The 23930-nt window shown below is 34.8% G+C and overlaps 1 protein-coding gene across 1 annotated transcript; it reads left to right on the top strand.

Moving 5' to 3' along the window:
• The first annotated feature begins 1199 nt into the window (after positions 1 to 1199).
• LOC122022705 (cullin-4-like) lies at positions 1200 to 17320 on the top strand. Its single transcript, XM_042580774.1, has 17 exons — positions 1200 to 1763; positions 5503 to 5618; positions 5714 to 6060; positions 10956 to 11136; positions 11240 to 11362; positions 11442 to 11729; positions 13329 to 13454; positions 13552 to 13653; positions 13746 to 13799; positions 14320 to 14426; positions 14543 to 14603; positions 14682 to 14813; positions 14896 to 15033; positions 15100 to 15180; positions 15245 to 15325; positions 16842 to 16922; positions 17000 to 17320. The coding sequence occupies exons 1-17, from the start codon at positions 1367 to 1369 to the stop codon at positions 17111 to 17113; spliced, it is 2529 nt and encodes an 842-aa protein (XP_042436708.1). The 5' UTR covers positions 1200 to 1366; the 3' UTR covers positions 17114 to 17320.
• The last annotated feature ends 6610 nt before the right edge of the window (positions 17321 to 23930 follow it).

Consider the following 23930-nt stretch of genomic DNA (forward strand, 5'->3'; position numbering starts at 1 on the left):
CATAATAGATAGAGGAATGTTAGGTTTTTTTTTTTTTTTAAAAGTTGGCAGCAAGTATCCTGCTTTTGTGCTGATTAATCTTGGGATGATTGATTTAATTTTACGAAAGTTTTCTATTAGTTAATCATTAAGATAAAGTGTTTATGATGAATAGTCCGTCAATCTAGTTGTTTTAGGTTAATTGTCCATTAAAAAAAATTATTAGTTAATTTATCGGAATTGGTATTTGATTTTTAAATATTTGCTTGATCCTATAGAAAATTTTTACCGGTCATTAGAATAAATCGGAAGCGCTTATGAAGACTCATCCAAGTGACCAATGTTCTTAGAGTTATTATCACATTGGAGGGAAATTTCATCAATATGTCATAGCTTAAATGTTTGGTTAACCACTTAGAGGTGATAGTGTCAAATATAAATATGACTTGACGACTTAACCCGAGTCAATTCGAAAAAAATTAGGTTCGAGTTGGGAGTTTACAGATTTGAGTTGATTTAGGTTGGATTGGAGATTTTTTAATCGGATTTTGATTGACCTAGGTGGATCAGAATTTAGATTTTAATGATTTTTTTTATTAAATTAAATTTTATTTTAAAAATTATGATCTTTTAGATATATATCAATATCGTATTAATAATAAAATATTGAGATAAAAATAAAGAATTATAAGAAAAGTCTAATTTTTTTTAATTCAATTATTTGGGTCCCACTGTTGGTCGGGTTTGAATTTAATTTAAGGATTTCAAATTTTATTTAGATTTGAATGAAATTTGGATTAGGATCTTTTTATATATATATTTTTTCAATCCGATCCAATACCATTTGATATGAGCTAACCGCTGCACCATTTGACTCTTGATTTTTATATTTGTTTGTAATTGGCTGAGAAGATTATGATAGTTATAATTATCTATTAATTTTGAGTATGGATAAATATTTTACAATAGAGATGTCTAAGATAAAAGATATTTTTATTAAATAAAAAATTGTAATAATATTTTTTATCATACCAAACTGTTTTAAAAAATATATTTTTTATTAAATAAAAGGAACCTTAAAGTATTAAGAACCAAATTAATGAACGCATATATTCATTTCGAACTTTGACCGGACTAATAGATCCAGAGATCGCCGGGCCGAACCAAGTTGTTCGACCCGGTCTAATCCGAATCTCTTGACCCGTTTCCAGGCCACCAAATCCCCATTCCAGAGAAGGGGATCGAATAAGAACACTCCTTTTTCCCTTGCTCTCGCCTTCGCCTTCTCTTCCTCCTCGCGCAGGCCCTCGCTTCCCCTTCTCCTCCGTCTCAATCTCCCCCAATCGCCGTGGCCTCCGCCATGCTCTTCTCCGCATGAGATCAATTGATGACTCAGCAGAAGAGGGCCTTCTCCGGCAGCAGAAGCAGCGGCGGCGGCGGCGGGGCCGGAACCACCAGGAACAGCAACCAAAGCAGCGGAGCCTCCTGCAGCGCCACCCCGGTTTCCACGGACTGCTCTGACCCTATGAAGAAAGCCAAATCCCAGCCGGTCGATGCCTGCTCCTTGGACCAGGAGAAGAACGGCCTGCAACGCCGCTTCGACACCGACGTGCCTCCGCGGCCTGCGGAGGAGGACGACACGATGATCATCGAACAGGAGGAGCTGAAGCCTGGGTCTCCAGCCCCTGCTGCTATGACGGGGGTTGCTGCGAATCTATCCAGGAAAAAGGCTACACCTCTCCAGCCGCCGACTACCAAGAAGTTAGTCATCAAGTCATTCAAAAGTATGCGATTTTTTTTTTTGGGTCTATATTTAGCTTGATATCTCTTTTGGTAGGCTTTGACCGGTTTCTAGGACTTGAATTCTAGCGTACAACCAACTACTCATCTATTGGCAATTTCAACTAATTCATCATGTAATTACATTGAAATTCTCATTATCATCACCCATTCACATGCAAAGCCTAGGTGGCTATTGGAGATGTGAAGCCTAATTGATTCACTATGCAATGCTGACCCTAATATCTTCAGTCGACCCTGCTAGGTAATCAGCGGACATACCAGGCCGGTGCTCTTTCAAAATTACCTATTAGGCTTTCTACCAACATGATCTGGTGTTCCTGATCCTATTTTCCAGAAGCCTCAAAACAGTCTTATGTATCACATGTGAGACTGTTGTCTAATGCTTTGTTTGTGTAAATCCTAGACTATTTGCTTTGAAAAAGAGGGGTTGGGCCTGTGATATGGTACTTCTTTGTAGTGGCAATGCAATGTGTTAGACCCAGGTGTTAATGTCTTGATCTTTGGTCTTGATGAAAACTAAGGGAAACTAATAGTTCCTGCTTGAGTTGTGCTTAGGGTATACTTGTAAGACATGGGAAATCATGTTTGGAGACTTGGACAATATCTGAAGATCGTAAAGCATTGCTTACAACAACAACAACAGCAACCAAACATTTTCCCACTAGGTGGGGTCGGCTGTATGAATTCTTTTACACCATTGAGCTCTATCTCCGACTATATCATCATCTATATTTAAATAAATTTTATCTTGTTTTATTGTTGCTAACCAAGTCTTTTTTGGTCTTCCTCTTCCTCATTTGATATGCATGTTTATCATAGTTTCACATGCATTTATTGGTCATCTAAGTACATGTCCGTACCATCTTAAACGTGTCTCTCGGAGTTTTTCCTCAATAAATGCAACTCTGACTTTCTCTCTAATACTCTCATTTCTTATTTTGTCCATCCTCGTATGTCCACATATCCACCTTAAAATCCTCATCTCTGCAACTCTCATCTTCTGCTCATGTGCTTGAGTCATAGCCCAACATTCAACTTCATATAACATAGCAAGTCTAACTGTGGTTTTATAGAACTTACCTTTAAATTTAAGAGGTATTTTACGGTCACATAAAATACTCGACGCTCCCCTCCATTTCAATCATCCTGCTTGTATTCTATGTAAGACATCTCTTTCAATCCCTCCATCGTTTTGCAAAAATGATTCTAAATATTTAAATCTCTCGGTTCCAGATAACTCGTCCTCTCCTATCTTAACAATTGTCTTATTACTTCTAATATTGCTAAACTTAAATTCCATATATTCTGTTTTTAATCTACTAAGCTTTAAAACCTTTTCCTTCTAGTGTTTCCTGCCAAGATTCTAGTTTAGCATTTACTTCTTTACGTGTTTTATCTACCAAAATAATATCATTTGCAAATAACATTCATTACGGTACTGTGTCTTAAATGTGTGCAGTGAGTTCATTCATAATTATTGTAAAATGATAGGGACTTAGAGTTGATCCTTGATGTAATTCTATCTTTATTGGAAATGCTTCAGTTACTCCGTCTGAAGTCTTTACTCTGGTGGTTACATCCTCGTACATATTCTTAATTAGTTCAATATATGTTACGCTAACCTCTCTCTTTTCTAAAATTCTCCATATAATTTCTCTTGGGACTCTATCATAAGTTTTTTCTAAGTCTATAAATACCATGCGTAGATCTTGTTTTTGCTCCCAATATTTTTCAATTAATTGTCTAAGAAGATGTATAGCTTCTATTGTCGACCTTCCAGGCATTAACCCAATTACCACTAAGTTTTTGGCAGGAAATTGTCACCATTGATTCTTTGTTTGTTACTTTGTGTTATTGGGCTGTCCCAAGGTTTGAAATCTCGTTTCAAGTTGAAGTTTCAGTCCAGTGCTATTGTGCACGTCGGGACAATTTTTGTTACTTTGTTAGTTACTTTGTGTTATTGTGCACGTTGGGGCAATTTTTATGTGCACGTGCAGGCAGAATAAGATGTTTGTCCAGTGCTGATTGTCACTGAACAAAATTATAAACCATGAGTTGTCCCATTTAAATCTTCTTCATTCTTGAGAGTTAAAGCCTAATTGCCTTATTGTTTGAATCTAAGATCCTTCTTTGATCCTTAAGCTTTGAAGAACATCATCATGTGATCAGGTCACTCTAGGAAAATCATGTCCTTTTATCTCAATGTTTTCAAGAGCGATCCATCATCGATCTTTATATTTTTTTTTTCTTATTATCTCTACTAATTTGCTACTATCTTTTGTAATAAGCCCACATATCCATCTTTGTCATTCTCATTTGTCATATCAAATTATTGTAGCATATTTGCTTCTTTCCCAACACTGATCATAAAGTATGATGGCGTGCCATTTATATGAGTCTTGTTCCATATCAAGTAATATGGGTGAATTACATAATACGTCAAGATTTATACAAGGGTGACAGATGTGATACTTGGCATTTTGTTTATATGGTTATTCTAAGCGCAGTGTGTGCATTTTGAAGTTCTATGATACAAATATGTTACAGCATTTAGAGAACTTATATATGCTCATAATATTGTGCCTGAAACATATGCACGAGGTACAATAAAATCATAAGTGAAATCATTTCAGAAAGAGATTATTTAATTACCCTAAAAATACATATGTCAGTTTTGTGTTCTTCTAAGACTAAATTATGATTAACACATGAACATAACCTCACTTTTTTAAGTTTCAAATTGTAGCCCCTTTGAAATTGTAACTTCAACAAGGGAAAACTGTAACATTTGTGTAGGCCAATATTCAAGTGAAAGAAAGAGGCCATATCATTAAGCTATAGAAAAAAAACAATAAACATAAACTACTATTAGTAATTATAGATCAAAATTAGTATTGCCTTCAATTTAGAATCTTTGAGGTGTGGAACTTCTTATTGAAAGTCTGGCCAGGTTGCAAATATCCTTCTGTTGCTAGAAGACTGCGACATATTAGTGGGTTAAACTAGAATATGATATTGTAAAAAATCAATGTTATATCATTATTGGTGCAAATTATAAAGGGTAAATATTTTTAAGAGACTCGAGACTTGAGAGTATGATTAATTAAAAAGTCAAGAGACTATATTAATAACAACAACAACAACAACAACGAAGCCTTATTCCACTAGGTGAGGTCAGCTAAGAGATTATATTAATAGGAATGTATAAATTGTACATTGATATAGAAATGTCAGGCAACACCATATGTAAATTGGAGAATTGAAGAAAAGAGAATAATCTCAAAACTATTACATTATAGGTGTGGTTCTTCTCCCCCCTCAATGTGATGGCTTTTCTGAGTAGTGTCATAGTTTTGACATTCTCATATCAAGGCATTTGAAGATACCTAAATAGTTGAGGTATGGCTTCTCCTTTGACATTCTCTGTTTTTCTCCTTTGCTAAAGCAATCAAAGAAACAGGAATACAAGAAATATATGTCATTTATCAACCATCAACTTCTCTAAGAGACTGGTATATTATCTAAGAAATTGCCTATTCTCTGAATAATGGCCAAACTCCTTTGCTGTCAAGTGTCAGCCATATTACTGTGGTACCAGTGGAGGATGCCTTTGCCAATTTTTATTATTTATACTGATTTAGAATGTTCTTAATAAAAACTCTTAATGCTATTATTCTCAGAACAGCGCTTTGCTATCATTTGCGTTTTCATGTGTGTCAGTCAAACCCTCACTTCCCGCTAACTTTGAGGAGGATACATGGGCAACATTGAAGTCAGCTATCACTGCTATATTTTTGAAGAGACCAGATCCCTGTGACTGTGAAAAACTCTATCAGGTGGTTTTCCTGATTATTTTGTATGGTTTTCTGCATATAGTTATAATTTCCTTTTTCCGATGGAATGACATGTGATTTATTTCTGTTGTCTGTAGGCTGTCAGCAATCTTTGCTTGCATAAGATGGGAGGGAGTCTTTACCAACGAATAGAGGAGGAATGTGAAATGCACATTTCTATGGCATTGTCATCATTGGTTGGCCAGAGTCCTGATTTGGTGGTATTTTTGTCACTGGTGGAGAAATGCTGGCAGGACTTCTGTAACCAGATGTTGACCATACGTGGCATTGCTTTAGTACTTGATAGAACATATGTTATGCAAAGTCCAAATGTCTGCTCATTGTGGGACATGGGTTTGCAGCTGTTCAGGAAGCACCTCACCTCATCTCAGGAGGTAGAGCACAAAGTTGTCACAGGACTTCTGAGGTTAATTGAAAAGGAGAGGTGTGTTAAGAAAAATTCATTTTTCACTTTCTTGGATTTGCTAAAAACTTACCTTGATTTTTGATCCAAAATAGCAAAGGGTTATTGCATTACCATCGGCTATTGCAGGTAAAGAAGCGAGTCCATGATTCTAGGACCAAATTAGCAAGTTGGACTAATTCTGAATTTACAAAATATTCAATAATAAGAAAATAATTGAGGGAATAGTTAAGAATTGATGACCATGAAATTTTGGGAAGAATTGTTAATATCTTAGTTCACTTATTCAATTGTTAATATCTTAGTTCACTTATTCAACAAAGATATATTGATGAAGATATCATTATTAGGATAGAGAGTAGAGTGAGTAATTGAATTAGAGAAGAGATTTAGGAGTCTTGGTAATTGTTCTGTGCTTCTTAGGCTGCTATTGTATGGTCTACCATATTGAAAGACTATCAATAGTTTGAACAGTTAGAGGGATAATTAGTTAGAGTAGAAAATGTGAGAGAAATAGAAGTAAAGCAAAGAAGATTGTTGTTTATCGAATAGTGATTTAGTTGATTTGATTAGTACTGGTGATATAGAGCGAGATTTCAATGAAGGGATAAGGTCCATGTAGTTGTCCCAAATAGTTGAGACAATAACAACCAAGTCTTATCCCACAATCTGGGGTGGGTTATATGGATCCTCCTACGCCATTGAACTCTATCTTTTACTATATCATCATTTATATTTAAATAAAGATTATCCTATTTTATCATTGTTAACCAAGTCTTCTTTGGTCTTACTCATTTAATGTGCGTATTTGTCATAATTTCATATCACCTAACTTATTTATTGATCGTCTAAGTACATTAAATGTGCCTCTCAGTTTTTCCTCGGTAAATGAACTCTATTAAGAAACTAGTAACAAAAAGAAAAAGCAACTAAATAACCATTAATTCATGACATTTAACTATAATGCAACAGTGCTATCATAATTGTAATACATGAATCGTAATAACTAACACAGTTAGCACTCTGAGCTCATCCATTCATGTATTGTCATACAACACATGCACAAAAGTGAAGGTACTCTAAGAACAGATGGATTGTTGCAACAATCGATCACCAAAAGCATGAAGATATATCATGACTTTTACAAGGACTCTGTTCCTTCTCATGGCTTAAAGACTCTCTCACCTTATCATCTATTCTCCAACAAGAGTTGCTCACGAGCCCAAATTAACCTTTGCTAATCCTCTGGACTAATACTTCAAGGTGCTAGCCAAATTTTCTCTTATGCTTTTCTATTCCTTTTCTTCCTCTCTTTGTTTGTGTTCACCGATCTTGATTAGTTGACCAATCGGTGGACTGTTCTGTCAACCAACCTGTGTGGTCAGATCGTTGAACTATATTCTTCAATTGTTCTTCTTTGTCCATCTCTAGAGACCTTGGAAATACGCTCCTCTCATCTATAATCCCTCTTTCTCATCATGTGTACCTGTCAGATTCTTAAAAAAGTATCTAAATAATGGGTTAGAACAAAAATTAACAATTACAATGCTTGAATCACTAAGAAATCAAAAGAAGGGTCATAGATCCTATCTCAAAAGAATCCTCTCTGGAGATTCTTTGTTGCTGCAAAGAATCCACTTGAAGCATCTTCAATTGCTAGAGAAGAAACCTGCCCTCTCTGTTTCTCTTGGTTGTCTCAAGGAGATGATCGCAAATACTATCTCTTTTACGTTTAACAGGTTGCGTGTAATCAACACTCAAACCAAAACCTAGTCCATCCTCTCTTAATAATTATTTAGGTTTTAACAAATACACTCTTGAACTTCCCAAAATACCACCTAGAAGTTTACCATATTTAAATTCAAATAAAACAAATAAAATACAAAACAGAAAAAAGTATTGGATACAATGGTTACCTCATTAATCTTCAGTCCATCCTCTCTTAACAATTATTTAGGTTTTAACAAATACACTCTTGAACTTCCCAAAGGACCACCTAGAAGTTTACCATATTTAAATTCAAATAAAACAAATAAAATACAAAACAGAAAAAAGTATTGGATACAATGGTTACCTCATCAATCTTCATTTTAGATATAATGGGGGACAATTTGGCATAGCTGATATTTGATTTGTAGAGAGATTGTAGTTTTAGTTAAGCAACTAATTCACTTTTAGCGAGATAAGGCGACAGATTTTGTAAATTGAAAACTAGGAGACTCGAAATAGCTCCTAGTCCAGTCCTTGCAAATGCCAAAAATTCATTTGTGAGCTTAGCTACTTTTATTATGCTACAGTGTACTAATTGACAGGCCTAAATTAATTGGTCCACTGCTTGCCTTGCATTGAAAATCCTTGTAATCCAACTTGAACCCATTTTCGTTTTCAGCAACTTCTATAGGGTGAAAACTAGCTGACTTGACCTGATTTGAACATTTGTTTATTCCAAGATGGGTTCTGTACTTCATTCCTTAAACTTCTAGTTATTTTTAAAGAAAAACAAACCCAGAATTTAACTATAGTTAATATATAATCCAAAAAGTTTAAAAACAAAAAGGAGCTAAAATACTTGGCCCAAACCATGTTTTAAAGTGAAACTCATGCTTAGTTAAATTACTGTGTTCTAATACCAATTGCATGCATAATTTATCTTGTGCTGCCTATGCCGAGGTATACCAAACTGTAGCAATACTTGGCACATTTTGGCACGTGTTGGTGCCCATTGACAAAAAAAATCCAACTAATGATATTAATGTTTGCCATATTTCTATAATTTGTTTTTCCAAAATGTTAAATGACTTATTCTTCAAAGGAGTACCAACCTTTTGAATCTATCTTGGAATGCATTGAAGTAAAAATGAGTAAAATCCATTTGTAATTCAACCATCTAATCAATAATCTTTTTAATTTGCCCACACGAGTGGGCGTAGTTGGTTCATGCATGAGTGTTGTTGCCAATAGGTCTGGGGTTGATTCCCAACAGGTGCAGAATGCCCCGCTAGTTGCCTCGACCCTTCCTTGCATGCACTGTTACTGTTGGGCAAAATCTCTGGTGATTTACCTCCCTTCGAGACAGTCGGAGGCCACCCTGGAGGGGTTGCCGAGGTGATAGTCTCACCTTGTGCAGCCAATAATCTTATATTTTGAAGAAAATAATTTAAGTAGAAGGTGATTAAATGAGTAATACTCATTTAAATTTGTCTCGACACACTTTGACACATGTCGAGTGATGAACATAGACATGGTATGACATAGCCTAATCTTAATTCAAGTATCTAATTGCTATAGTTTATTATTATTAAAGTAAATAAACTGAGAATTAACAGAGTAAAACCCATCTAAACTTATCTTGGCTGGTTTTGATCCATGCTTAGTGTTGGTTTGTTATCTAGCTGGGGAACTAAATAATGACATATAATAATACAATAAACCTTAGCCTAAACCAAGCTACCTATGTTTGTAAAGAATGTAAACTTGAATTTAGAGATTATTTTAAAGAATCTCCCTTTTGAGCCTGAATTTAGAATGTAAACCTGACTTTAAAAGTTGCAAAATCTTCCTTTTGAGCCAGTTTACTCCCAAATTAGTGTTGAGTTTCACATCTCAGTTATTACTTTCGAGTTTCGACAACATGAATCATATTGCACCAAATATAACTTCAAAATATATTTTTGTAGTCAAGCCAAACTACAAAGTTACAGAATTTCTGGAATTTGAAAAGCCTTGACTTCAAAATCACTAATCTTAAAATCCATTTCAGTTTGAATCCATCTCCAAATGCACAGAGTTTAATTATGTTCTATTTTGTTATTCTTGTTTCTTTTTAAGTTATGGCTGGTGTTTCTTGTTATCCATGCTTTGTACGATCCATCAAAGCTTTCAATTTATCACAATTTTAAACATATAGAAATTATTTTACTCTCACATTTACTCTAGTACCCTTAAAATCCATACTCTCCTGACTCTGATTTAACTCCTATTCAGCTAACTTTCACTCCTCAGAATTACAAATTTCTTTTATACCTCCAAGGCTTTTGTCTCAGCATTAGGAGGTACTAGTATTTGTAAAATACTTCTCGTTATTGAATTGTTTTGTTGATCAACAAGTTATGGGCAAGAGAAGCGAACAAGGAATTGAAAGTGTGGATAGTTTAAACTATTATTCTATTTATATCTATTTGAGTTACTTTCATTTTTTTTTCTCTTTTACCATTTTTTAAAGTATTTACATGAGTTAGACTAACACATCATATCATTTGATTGATTATTTTATTTTCTACATTAACTGTGATATAAGTCAATATAAAGAATTAAAGGTCATCCATATTAATGATCAGTTACATTAATTATTTCATGTTTGATAATTGAGACCTAGTACTATAATTTTTTTTTAATCCAATACATTATAATGATTTCTTTATTTCGGAAGCATTGTTATGCAACAGCTCTCTGACACTAAGATAAGTAGTTAGTAAATCAAACATAAACATAAAAGGTCCTATGTTTGAACTCCAACCTGCCTCACAAATAATTCCCTAGTTAAATTGAGTTAGTTCCACATATTGAGTTGGGCTCTACTTCTAATCTAGTTAACCATATAAAATATTAAAGGAACAGTTAGACCTCCACTTTAGTTAACAAAAGCTTTTGGATTAAACTGTCAACAGCATAATATGGGCTAGCCTGCATAGCCAACAACAATATACAAACATGGAGTTTTTTAGCTTTCTAATGAACTTACTTGGGTTGATTGTCTAAGAATGGACTTAAATCAACAAAATTATTGTTTATGGGCAGCACAACTGATATCAAACAAGGCTTGTTTCTGATGGTCGTAGAACACTCTCTTACTTCAACTAAGTGGATGTTTCTTTAGTGTCTTTCTATTTTCATTTGAAAGTAGTTTTCTTTGGCAGGCAAGGTGAAGCTATTGGTAGGACTATCCTGAGTCATCTTTTGAAGATGTTTACTGCACTAGGAATTTACACTGATAGCTTTGAGAAACCATTTCTTCAAGACACTTCTGAATTTTATGCATCTGAAGGTGTGAAATATATGCAACAGTCAGATGTTCCAGATTATTTGAAACATGTTGATGTGAGATCCTTCCTGCCATTATTCTTCCTGTCTAATTTATCTAGCTAGTTTGGATGTCTGATTTGCTTATTATGTTCTTAATCCCTCTGTTACAAAATTAAAGTTGAGGTTACATGAGGAGCATGAAAGATGTTTGATATACTTGGATGCTACTACAAGGAAGCCCCTTGTAGCAACTGCAGAAAAACAACTTCTTGAACGTCATACTTCTGCAATTCTAGAGAAGGTGACTTGGTTCATGCCTTCGGTCTGATGATCACAAAGTTATCTTTCCTATCTCATTTTGTTATAATCTCATTGTCTAGGGATTCACGATGCTTATGGAAGCAAACCGTATTGATGACCTTCAGAGAATGTATACCCTATTTCAGAAGGTTAATGCTCTCGAGTTAATAAAACAAGCTCTTAGCTCATATATTCGTGGTACTGGCCAAGCTGTTATCATGGATGAAGAGAAAGACAAAGATCTCGTTTCCTACCTCTTAGAGTTTAAAACATCTCTGGACAAGATACTAGAAGAAAGTTTCTTCAAAAATGAAGTTTTCTCTAATACCATAAAGGATTCATTTGAGCATCTGATTAATCTTCGTCAGGTAAACCCACTAACACATGCTGTTTTGATTGAAATGCCTAGATGTTTTATGCTGCTTGGATTATGTCTTAAATGGCTAAAAATTGGTTTGCATACTCCTTGACTTCGTGATTGTTAGAGTCAACATTAAAGACCAAAAAATGGCTGTGGATGTGAAATTTATTGAGTTGTTTTCTTTCTTCAGATGATTTTCTTTCTGCATTGTTCATCAGCTCCTTTTTTTCTCAGCAAAATATTGTGGTTTTCTGAAGCAACACTTCGTTTAGAGTTAGACACCCTTCATAGTTAACAGTGTTGACCAACTCTTGTAGTTTATAATCTAATGTATGTAACAAGAGGAAAGAGAACTGTGCTCAATACAATTTTAACCATTTTTTTGTACCATGCCACATATATTTGATGCCAGTTTCTTGCATTCTTGTCCATGAAATATTCAGTGAGTATTATCAAGTTTTGACAAATTTGAGTAACTAAATAGGAGCAGGTTTGCTTGGCATTCTAGAGTTTAAGAAAGACCATGTTAAAGTGATGTGGAGGTCTTTTGTATCATAGAGAATGTGTGTTGTTTCTAGGTGCAAGATTAGAAAAGCTATGTTCAAAGTTTTCAGTGTTAGTAAATCTTCCTACAATTTGTTTATTTTATGTTAGCAAAGAAATTTAGTCAACCAGAATCTATTTAGTGCTTTACCTGCTTCATCTGGTGGACTTTGTGCTACAAAAATTCCTGAAGTAATATCTTTATGGTTTTAATAGTCTATTGAAGCCATCAAATCTGAATATGGGCAATATATTGTTGTAGAGTGGACTATTGTTTTTATATATATTATAATAACTGAATGAAAGTATTGGCAATGTAATGACAGTATGTTCTACCTCCCCCTTTTCTTCCTTCTAATAATGGGTCCATATATGACTGTCAATATCACCTTAGCAACTACTGTGTGCTTTGTAAGATTCGCTCATGCAGAATTTTTACAGGAGCAATCTATCAGTGACCAGATTTTGGGGAAAATGTGAGAATATAGGGGAGTAGTGTAAAACAAAAGAAAAATGAGAAAAGATCAACTAAAGGAGATGGTTTTCATTAAGACCTCTTCTTTTCCATTTGTATCTGAATACATAATCAAGTAAATTTTTAAAATCTGTTATACTCTAGATAAGATTAATTTAGGGCAATTCCCCAAAAAGGCCCCTAAAGTTGATTGTTGCCATGCTAAGGCCTCTATTTCATTTAATTACCTTTTGTGGCCTCTTTTTCTCAAAATACGTTTGTACCTCTTAAAAATTTAAAGGGATCTTTGGAACACTGATGTATTGTTTTTGTTTTTATATAGATCTATTAAGTTGAATATATTCAATAATATCTGTAATTGTAAATGTTTCTTTTATATGTTTAGCTTATGTTAATAATGTTGAAATGTGAACTTAGACATTTTATGTACTTTTATCAGAAGATTGAATTTTATTTTTTATTATGAAACCTATTAATTGCTAGGTAGTGAATTGATCATATATGCATTTTGCATATGCCTTTTAGAACCTTCACCATTTGTTTAGATTGTTGATTGTGTTCCATTTAATCTTCCGTGTCATAAAACAGAATAGGCCAGCTGAATTGATTGCCAAGTTTGTGGATGAGAAGCTCCGTGCTGGCAACAAGGGTACATCTGAAGAAGAGTTGGAGGGTATACTCGACAAAGTTTTGGTGTTATTCAGATTTATACAAGTAAGTTTTGCATATTTGGTTCATGTTAGTGATATGCTCTATTCACAAGTATTTGAATAAGCTCAGTAGTATGGTTTTTTTTCATGTGTTGATTCAGGGGAAAGATGTATTTGAGGCATTTTACAAGAAAGATCTTGCAAAAAGATTATTGTTGGGAAAGAGTGCATCAATTGATGCTGAGAAGTCAATGATCACAAAAGTAATTAAAAGTATTTCTAAAGATTGTTGCATGAATTCGTCTGAGATTTATATTTATCAATTTCTCTAAGATGCAATTTCTTGCTTTTTCAGCTGAAAACTGAGTGTGGCAGCCAATTTACAAATAAACTCGAGGGAATGTTTAAGGTACCATAATTGTTGAATGGATCTACCGTTTGAACTTTGCTATAGATCTATCATCTATTATCGTCAAGGGCTATACTGGTGCTATTTTTCATGGTGATTGAATGACTTCTACATTTTTAGTGACTTTAATTCTGGGGCCATGCTTTATTTATCTTCCTCGACCATAGGAATAACAAGCGCTAGTATGATATGAAGTTATGTGTTGTAAATCCCAATCACCTTTATCATCTCAGAATTCTACAGCACTATCCAAGTTGTATGATAAGTACATGTGCCATCTGTTCAGATCTATTCGTAGAATTTGTATTCCTTCCATTTTTTTAATAAGCAGTAAGGTTCTTTTTAAATTTATTTTGTATGGCAAAAAATTGGGTAAACATATTTTTCATGCCATCATCATTATTGCAGTTCTAAATTAAACTTCTTGTCACACGTGAGGCTGTCAAGAAAGTTGCTAATGGAATTCCATTCATTGGTTTTTGGCTTTGCAAGTAATTGTTTCACACTGATAATTACACAGGACATCGGGTTATCAAAAGAAATAAATGACTCCTTTAAACAGTCATCTCAAGCTAGGACAAAGCTTCCAACTGGTATTGAAATGAGTGTTCATGTCCTGACAACCGGGTGTGTGTTATTCATTTAATTAATTGTCTATCAAATTATCTAGGTTTTAGAATTTATGTGTTGTGAATTGGACTAGCCAGCTCTGTTTAACATACTTTTCCTCCTGGTTCCTCCAGATATTGGCCCACATATCCACCTATGGATATTCGGCTTCCTCATGAGCTGAATGTCTATCAGGTATGGTTGTGACAACTACAAATTTTATTTAACTTATTCCTAAAGTGTGAATTATTTTAATTACTGTTTACATCGTAGGACATATTTAAAGAGTTCTATTTGAGTAAGTACCATGGGAGGCGTTTAATGTGGCAGAATTCATTAGGCCATTGTGTTCTGAAAGCAGAATTTCCAAAAGGGAAAAAAGAATTGTCAGTGTCATTGTTCCAGGTAAGTCTGATTTTTTACTACTTTCAGTGCTGATTTAAGTACCTGTATATTATTATTCTTTTTAAACTTCTCATGTTTCCAGGCAGTTGTTCTCATGCTTTTCAATGACACTCAAAAGCTGAATTTTCAAGACATTAAAGACGCTACAGGCATTGATGATAAAGAGTTGAGGAGGACTTTACAATCATTAGCATGTGGCAAAGTTCGAGTGCTACAGAAGGTAATCTATCCCCATATAGCTGTTGAATGCTTATCTTTTTATTCAAAATACTCTTATTTTCTGCAGTCCCCCAAAGGAAGAGAGATTGAAGATGAGGATTCTTTTGTGTTCAACGAAGAATTTACCGCTCCATTATATCGTATAAAGGTAAAAGGCGAGATTACACAAATTTTTGGATTCAAGTGATTGAGCTAAGACATTCTCTTTCCAGGTAAATGCAATCCAAATGAAAGAGACAGTGGAGGAGAATACAAGCACCACCGAAAGAGTATTCCAAGATCGTCAGTATCAGGTATATTTTATATGCTAATCATCTATCCATTTAACTTTGGCTAAGCAAATGATATGTGATAATATCATCCATGAAAGAAGAAATTTTAAGATAATATGTCATATTTATGTATTAGTCTAGCACCAATTTGTATAGACTGACAATGATATTGTGTATGCTTAATAAAAATGCTCATTAATTGAAGCAAAAGTGCATTTATTGTCGCAAAAAGTGATTATGCTCACCCCAGGTGTCCCTCACAACCCGTCTCCATGTTAAGTGAAGGAAGGTAAATTACGATGTCAGCTTATAACCGACCGCTAAGTTGGTTAGGGGGTGGAAGGTTTTTTTTTTTCCCGATGGTATGTGCTCTCAGGAATTTGATTCTTTGCCGCATTGTAGTAAGTCTGCCACTCTCTAATCAACTAGGCATCCCGTGGGGACTAGCAAAAGTGCATTATGTTGCTTCTTGGAGTGGTCTCAATGAGTTTCAACATGTTAATCAATATCAAGTTGGGAGAGATGCATATAACTATAGAAGGCATACAATAAACATGCATGTGTATCGTCAATTCCATTTGTTGTGAATCGTGTTCCACAAACTGAACATAATTTCAATATATGTTTTTAAAAGAAACAGTTGGTTCGGCACTCATGCTGTTCATTTGAGAATGCATTAGTGCTTGGGTATATGACATGAGTCTTTCTGGCTGTGGCATGACAAACTGTTCATTCAGAGTATTTAATCATAGACGTGCTGCACAATGTAGCACACTCACCCCTATTTTCTTTCTCCACATCTGAATTCCATGTTCGTGTTGCAAATAAGATTAGGCCATTTCAAAAATTATCCAAATCCAATTAATTTGCTCATAGTCTAAATTTTTAATATTTTATTTTGCTTGTATTAAAATATGATTTTATTACTTTTAGCTTTAATAATTCTAGTAAGTTTAATCTACTTTTCCAGTTTATGGAACCACCATGACTCCATCCCATGACAAGAAGTTCTGACCACCATGAAGAACCACTTGAAAATTCATGTTTATCATAAATTTCCAAAGATATACATCAAGGCTTAGTCTAGAGAGCCAGTATTTCCTCTACTGATTTCCATTGGTCAGACTCAGCCCAACTCACACTAGACTGACCCAGCCGACACACCCAGCGCCATGCTTGAAAACACAGCATTTGTAAATATGGTAACTGAAAAACTTTCTCATGACTAACTTGGACTCAAGACGCTTTACTGGTGCAGAAGGCATAGGGGAATTGGGAGTTTTCAGTGTAACTTTCTGCAAAAATTTCTAATCTGCAAGAATTCTTTGTACTGACCAAAACGTCCTTCGCATGGCATATGAAACTTGAGCTCCATCTTCCCGTTGGTGAACCTTTCAGTTTTGTGATTAACTTGGACAGTTTTTACTATATCCTTTTTGTTTCATATTCTTGTTAGTTGGTAGGAGATTTCTGAAGCTATATCGACTGGTCCTTGCAATCTACTCTTTGCATTACAAGCTTCGGTTTTTGTTCGCAGGTTGATGCAGCTATTGTTCGTGTTATGAAGACAAGGAAAGTACTTAGTCACACACTGCTAATTACCGAACTCTTTCAGCAGGTAACTGATCGACTCTCCCTCATTCTTTTCTTTTTTCCACCTTTTATTCTGATCACTCTGTTGTGTTGTTCTTATAGCTTAAGTTTCCGATAAAGCCCGCGGACTTGAAGAAGAGGATAGAGAGCCTTATTGACAGGGAATACTTGGAGAGGGACAAGAACAATCCGCAGATTTACAACTACTTGGCATGAACAATCTTATAATCATATCGTAATCTGGTCTGTGTCAATGTTCAGTCAAGCCCCTTCCTATACGAACCTTGTACAGCAAACTGTAGTCTTATTTTCTAGTATAACTGTGAAAATTTTCCCATATACAGAGTATCACTTCTCATTTTGAACCAAATTCTTTTTAACTATGAACAAGATTCATTTACCGTTGCTGAAATTATATAGCTATACATGGAGCCACGATGAAGCTTAGTGCTTGGGTGTTTGTAATACATTGTAAATTACAACTAGACTATTTGGTAAATAATGCTTGGACTAATCTTGCGTTCGTTCTTGATCTCTCAACTTCATCGAGAACTAATACAGTTGCAGCAGGCGCAATGAGAGCTGAAATCTGATCTCGATACTCCTGCAGAAGCCTGGTGAGGAATTCTGGTTCTAAACTTTTCTATCACCTCAAACAACACCAAGGTGCCATGCTCGAACACTATCTAATTAAGCCTGGTGAATTAATCTGGATCTGAACTTTTCGACAACTTCAAACATTAATATTTTAAAAATGGTGTTAAGTTTTATATATTTTTTAATGTTTTAAAAATTAATATTTTCTTAAAATGGTACTTTTGAAGATTAAGTTTTAGGTTAGTAAAGATAACTTTGCTTATAATATAATTAGTAAAATTCATTAATCTTTTTAATAAATAAGTCAATCTAATAAAACAAGTTGAACTTATCTAGCAACTGAACATCATTTTTACTTTGACATTTTATTGAATTGGGCACGCAGGTTATGAGATTTCTCATTTCGCGATTTTCCGCATCTAACTTATATAATATCAAAATCACAAAGTATATTCCCATTATACCGCTTTTTCTGTCATTGCTCTCATAAGTCTCTCTTAGTATATTCCCATTATACCCTTCTTTATTTCATTTCTCTCAAAAGTCAGTCTTCTGTAAAATTTTATTTTATCCATTTAAAAATTCATTCTTCTTAATGTATACTCGAATTCAGGTAGAGAACATAAATATAATATTTAAGGTAATTTTTAGGAGTATATTGATTTAGAGTTCTCTAATTCATAGTCAATTTCGAATAAAATTAGAGAATCTATTGGTGATGATACGATGATAAATATGAATCCCCTAAGAACGGGTTAAAATAGAGAAGACTGGCAGAGGTGGTAGCCAAAGTCAAAAAAAGGTCAAAGATATTAGTGGGGTGTCCAAGTTAGTTGTAGGGCAAGTCCAGCGTGAGCGCTTGCCCAGACCTCCCGCCCAGACAGATGATGTAGTCAATCTGTCACATCCGCTAATCAAATTGTACAAATGTATTTTTCCACTGAACCCATTAATTTCACAATAACGTTGTAGTAACGAGCCCAGGATCGATCCGAGGAACCAACGGTAGAATGTAATTTAGGATTGTCTTTTATTCCTATTTTTGGGGTTTTCGATATAAAAATGGAATTGGGGATTTTAAAGCTTTAAATCCAAATTAAGCAAATGAAATGCAAGCAAATAAAAAACTACACTACTGCTGAAATTAAAGCTAATTAAACTACAGAAAACTAAATTACTCACTAATACTTAACCCTAAGCTAAAGCAAAATTAACAACAACTTTAAAATCAATTGAAACTAAATTACTCAAAACACATGAATTAAAACAATTAAGCTAAGAAGAACTATGATTACTGAATCAAAATAGCATAACTGAAATCTAAATCTTTCAACAATAAAATGAATGCAAAAATTAAACCCTAAACCATCTCAACTCCAAATCTCTTCTCAAATGAGTCTCTCCTTGCCGTCACACAAGGAAGCTCGGTGAAACCTCACTTTGGCAATTGGAGGAGACAATCTCAGTATCTCGCTCAACTCAACCTTTACCAGATTCACCGGACACCCCTCCAAGCGAATCTAACGAAGATTGAAGCTGCCAAAACTCCAGAAATCTGTAATTCTATTGTGCTGGAAACTCTGAGCTGTGGTGGAGTCGATGGTTGATCGAAGATCGTCGGAAGGTTTCAGGTACCACCGGAGGACCACCGCCGGTGAACAACTGTGAAGCGGAGCCACTGCATCGGAGGAACACCGCCGAGCAGGGTAGAAACAGAGTCGCCGAAGCAGAATCGTCGCCGCAGGACCACCTTGAAGCGATGCTCAGATACGAAAGCCGGACGCTAGTAGAAGGAAGTGTCAACGCCAATGAAACTCGCCGAGAAGTGGATCTGAAGTGGAGATGGGAGCGTCGGCGGAGGAAGACGAAGCTACAGTGGAAAATCGTGAGCCAACGCCGAGCTGAGTACACTGTAGCTTCTCAAAGCTTTTATACCCTTTCAAATCTGATCGGATGGCTGATAATGTTTCGGGCTAAATCAATGGTGAAAGCTTGCCCAAAATCCTATCCGAATGTACTGATGTTGATCTAAGGTCTGGATCTACTCTCTCGTAGGTCGGATCGATCAGATCATCACTGGATGGCCCAGATCTGCACAGTCTTCAGTGAACGGCCCAGATTAATCCGGCTGGATCAATGGCTGGATGAACTCAGATCTGGATCAAAACTTTTGGATCTTCATCAATGGCTTAGATCTACTCCCCATTAAGTTGGATCAGCCAGATCTTCAACGGATGGTCTAGATCTGTCCTATTCTTGATGAACGGCCCATAATGCTCCAAAGCTTGATCTTCTCTTTTTAACTCTGATTCGAGCCCAATTTCGGTCCAAATAGATCCAAATCTAAGATTCTTTGATGCCTACAAAATAAGAATCAAATATTAGCATCAAATAGCACAAAAATAAGATAATTTACAATTAAGTCCAAAAATACACACAATGCACAAAATGTGATGTAACCATGATTTTAACCTATGAAATTAACATCAAATCATGCATATATGAATCAAAATAATGCAGTAAAATCATGGTTATCAAATCCCCCATACTTAGCCTTGAACGTCCCGTGCAAGTAAAGAAAACTCAAAATCATCTCCATAGAAAATTCCCTAGCAATATCTAAAAGATAGTAAAAAGAATTTAACTAAGATCATCTAAAGATCACAAACAATCATGAATACAATCCAAACAATAATCAGTAGGTATGGTAGTTTCAATCCAATCGAAAAAATTTAGCAAGTTGCAATCTCACAAGGGATTTACCTAATCTATCTCTCACACTCAAGCATGTGTATAAGTATGGAGAACACTCAATGCAACTCACAACATTTCACTACCATAAGCTTGCTTATTTTCTAATTCTCCACCACTATAAACATAGCATACATGAATCAAAAGGAATTTATCATGAAGAATTGAAATGGAAGCAAAAAGAACAATGAAAATGAATGAAATTGGCAAAAGAAAAGTATTCAATGAAGAAAATGAGAAGATGAGAGTATTGGAGGAATGTACTTGATGAGTTGACCATTTTGATGTAAAAAGAGATGAATACCATTTGTTTTTAACAATTCAACATATCAAGCTAACCTCTCCTTCAATTTAATGAAAATCCAAGATTCTTGATACTCTATCTCCACTCTTGATACTTTTGATTTGCCAAAAATCTTTTTTACTTCACTGTTTTTCCACTTAAATTCTAGCATTTGGAAGCTCAAATAATCAATCAACTAACAAAGAACTCACTAATCCCCCACACTTAAACTTTGGCCGTCTCGGACAATGAAACACATCACAACTACTTGAAACACACACAAGCACACTTCTTGTTATCATTCTGCATTCTGCAGAATATGTTCTATTTCTCCTTCTGTTTCTGTGGTGAATTGCAGGTACAAATTTCTCATAATGTAGCAGCTCTTGAATCTGTTATCCAACACATATTCTCATTGAATTTAAATAGATAGGATCATCAACAACAAGGTTTTCTGGTTAGAAACAGAATAGAAACAGAATAAATTTTACATGAGTTCCATATCTGCAGAAATAGAATCAAATGTTGCAGAAAATTTGAGTTTAGATTCTGGAATCTGAAAATCAGCAACAACTTGAAAGCAATCTAACTGAATTCTCCCGGATTCAATGAATTTTGACTCAATGAAATTTCAACAATCAAATTACATCCTGAAATTTCAACAACCAAATTGATACTTGAAATTCAGAACTGAATTTCTGCAGAAAAACATGGCTAGTCAATCAGATGCAACAACAGTCAACAAAATCAGAACCAAAGTATCAAAATCCTATTAAGAATATCAACTTAGGTTGTCAGCTTGTGTATCACAGTTGGGTCTGTAGATCTCTGAATTTCTGAATCCAGAATGCAGTTCCATCTCGGTTACTGAACTTCAGTTCAGAATTCACAACTCCAGGTGACATCAATTCAAATCATGGAAGGTTAAGCATAGAGTAAATGACATCTTATAACATGTCCACTTGAAATCCCATTGATCAGAAAAATGAAAAGCAACTTGGATCATAACATTCAATGTAATTATTTCCAGCAACAAAATCTAAAACAAGCTGCAATTCTGAAATCAGCAGCAGATTTCAGAACAGAATTTCAGAAACCATTTATGAAATTGCAGCACACTATAGCATTCGAGTACAAAGAGGTTTCAAGAACTTAATAGCATAACATGATTCAATTCTGAATTCTGTTGCAGCTTCTGCTGTGCACCTCCTTGCATCCTGCTCACTTCAAATTCTTCAGCTTCGTCCATCTCTGAAATCAAGTTTCATAGGTTATTGTCTCACAAAATTACAGATAATGCGCAAACTCCAGAAATCTGATTTCAGCAGGATGTTTCCCAGGTTTAATAACAGAATTTCAATTTCTTGTAGCCTCAAAATTTTGCACATGAAAGACTTGAAAAAGGTAGAGCATCAAATAACAATCAAAGATCGATAGCTTCACAAATCAAAGTTAGAATCCACTCTGAATTCTGAAATTTGTAACTCAATTTCCAGCAAGTTGATACTATCTTAATTCTGTCTAGTTCTCCACAAATGAAGGCTTAACTTCAATCTAATCCAGATCAGAAACCATTGCTCAGACACCATTTGTCACTGAAAATACAAAAGATTTACTTGAGTTTCTCAATGAATTGAGAGCTGCTTCAAAGAGTTTGGTACAATTCAGAATTCCAGACAATGCTGAATCTGTATCTTAAAAGGTTTACATCAATTAAAATTTCAGAATATGTAACTTAAGGTAATTTAGTTTGTAATGTGGAGATTTCAGCTTCACGAAGAATTTCAGTAAGCACAGAATCAATACAAAGCTGAATTACAGTGCCCGCTGTTCAAAATCAGCACATAAGATTGGCACTAAACAATGCAATGCAATTAGATAATTCCATAAATCAGTTGCTCCTTTGGTTCTGCAGATTATATTCTTACACAATGTAGCACAACTAGCTGCAAATCTGGATCCGTATAGAAAATTTTGACTTTGTAACAATTTTGCCATATTTAACCATCACAAATCTCAACACTCCTCCATCTTGCTTCTTTAGATCCCTATCAATGCATACTTGAAAGAATTCCAAGTTTCATTAACTCCAGCTCATCATAATTCATTTCCAAATTAGCACAGAAATGTTACATTCCTTATTCTGCAAAATTCTGCACTCTAAAATTCAGCAACCCACACTGCCCCAAAATTTTTACTGCAAGTTCCCAGTCCTGCCTCTTTGGATTAAATTTCAGAAACTAAAAGTTGAGGTAATTCCAGTTTGTGTAATGAAGAGCTCTACTCAACTTATACTCTCATTAAGCACTTACATACTGAAGATACGCTGCAACTCTGATAATGAGCAGAAATCTGTACATAGATCAGATCTCAGCAATAAAATAGTTAAATGCCTCATGTCAACTTGTTGGCACACAACTAATGGTAACTGATACATCAATTTCAGATTCCTTCAAGTTGATGGTAAAGTCTGTTGATAAAATTTGGCACACATTTGATACTAAATTCTGCATTCCTGAATTTCCAGCTTCCACAATAATTCAATCTGTTTCCCAGAAACTACCAAAAACTTCTTTCATTTTTTTGCATTCTTCTTTTGTCTAAGTAACTGAAGGCTTATTTAAGCTTCCCATTGATCAAGAGGCTTCATTAAAAACTCAACTATTGCAGATTTTGCAGCAGATCTTCAGCCTCTGGAAGTCCATTTCAGAAATTCGAATTTGAAATTGACTTCTACAATCTGCTGTTTCAGATTCCATTTTAACATTTTTTTTCCTTTCTGGAATTCAAGGCTTGTTTCTGATCAGCAATTAGTTTGAAAAGTTGGCACCAATTTCTTGAAACTCCAAACTCCTTAATAACAGAAAATAGCTTCACCAATCTGCAACCAGGGCAACAGTTCTACAATCCCTTAAATTCTGCACATTTGTTTCTGAATAGATTTCAGAAATTTGAAATTTCAGGTTATGCATTGCTAAGTTGATATTCAAACAGCCGCAACATGAATTCCCAAATTTCAAACTTCAGATTTTTAAAAGTTCACTGATCTGATCCCTTAAACAGATACCACTCATTCTAATTCATTTGAGAATTACACTCCTATTGCATTGATAGAACACCAATTATGCTCCTGCAGCAATTTAGAATTGAAGTTCAGTCTCTAAAAATTTAAGAAACTATAGACTCAGTTTTCTGATTCTTGCTGAATTAAAGAAACTCTCTAAGATGGAATTCATGTATGCAATTCCTGAGTTAAAATCCAGATTAAGGGATCACTTCAAAGCTGGCAGAAAATATCACCAACCATCAACTTCAACTTGAAGAAACAGTTTCTTCATATTCAGAAAGCTGCAATAAGAAGTAGGTACTCCGCAGATTGAAATTGGCACGATCAGTTTCCAA

Source organism: Zingiber officinale, chromosome 9B, assembly GCF_018446385.1.
Source record: "Zingiber officinale cultivar Zhangliang chromosome 9B, Zo_v1.1, whole genome shotgun sequence".
In the NCBI taxonomy this organism is placed as follows: Eukaryota; Viridiplantae; Streptophyta; class Magnoliopsida; order Zingiberales; family Zingiberaceae; genus Zingiber; species Zingiber officinale.

Bases quoted from the DNA above. Each gene is read 5' to 3' on its own strand.
- LOC122022705 (XM_042580774.1), top strand. From the start codon at position 1,367: ATGACTCAGCAGAAGAGGGCCTTCTCCGGCAGCAGAAGCAGCGGCGGC. The intron at 11,137-11,239 runs GTGAGATCCTTC...ACAAAATTAAAG, and splicing joins ATTATTTGAAACATGTTGAT to TTGAGGTTACATGAGGAGCA. The intron at 14,427-14,542 runs GTGTGTGTTATT...TGGTTCCTCCAG, and splicing joins GTTCATGTCCTGACAACCGG to ATATTGGCCCACATATCCAC.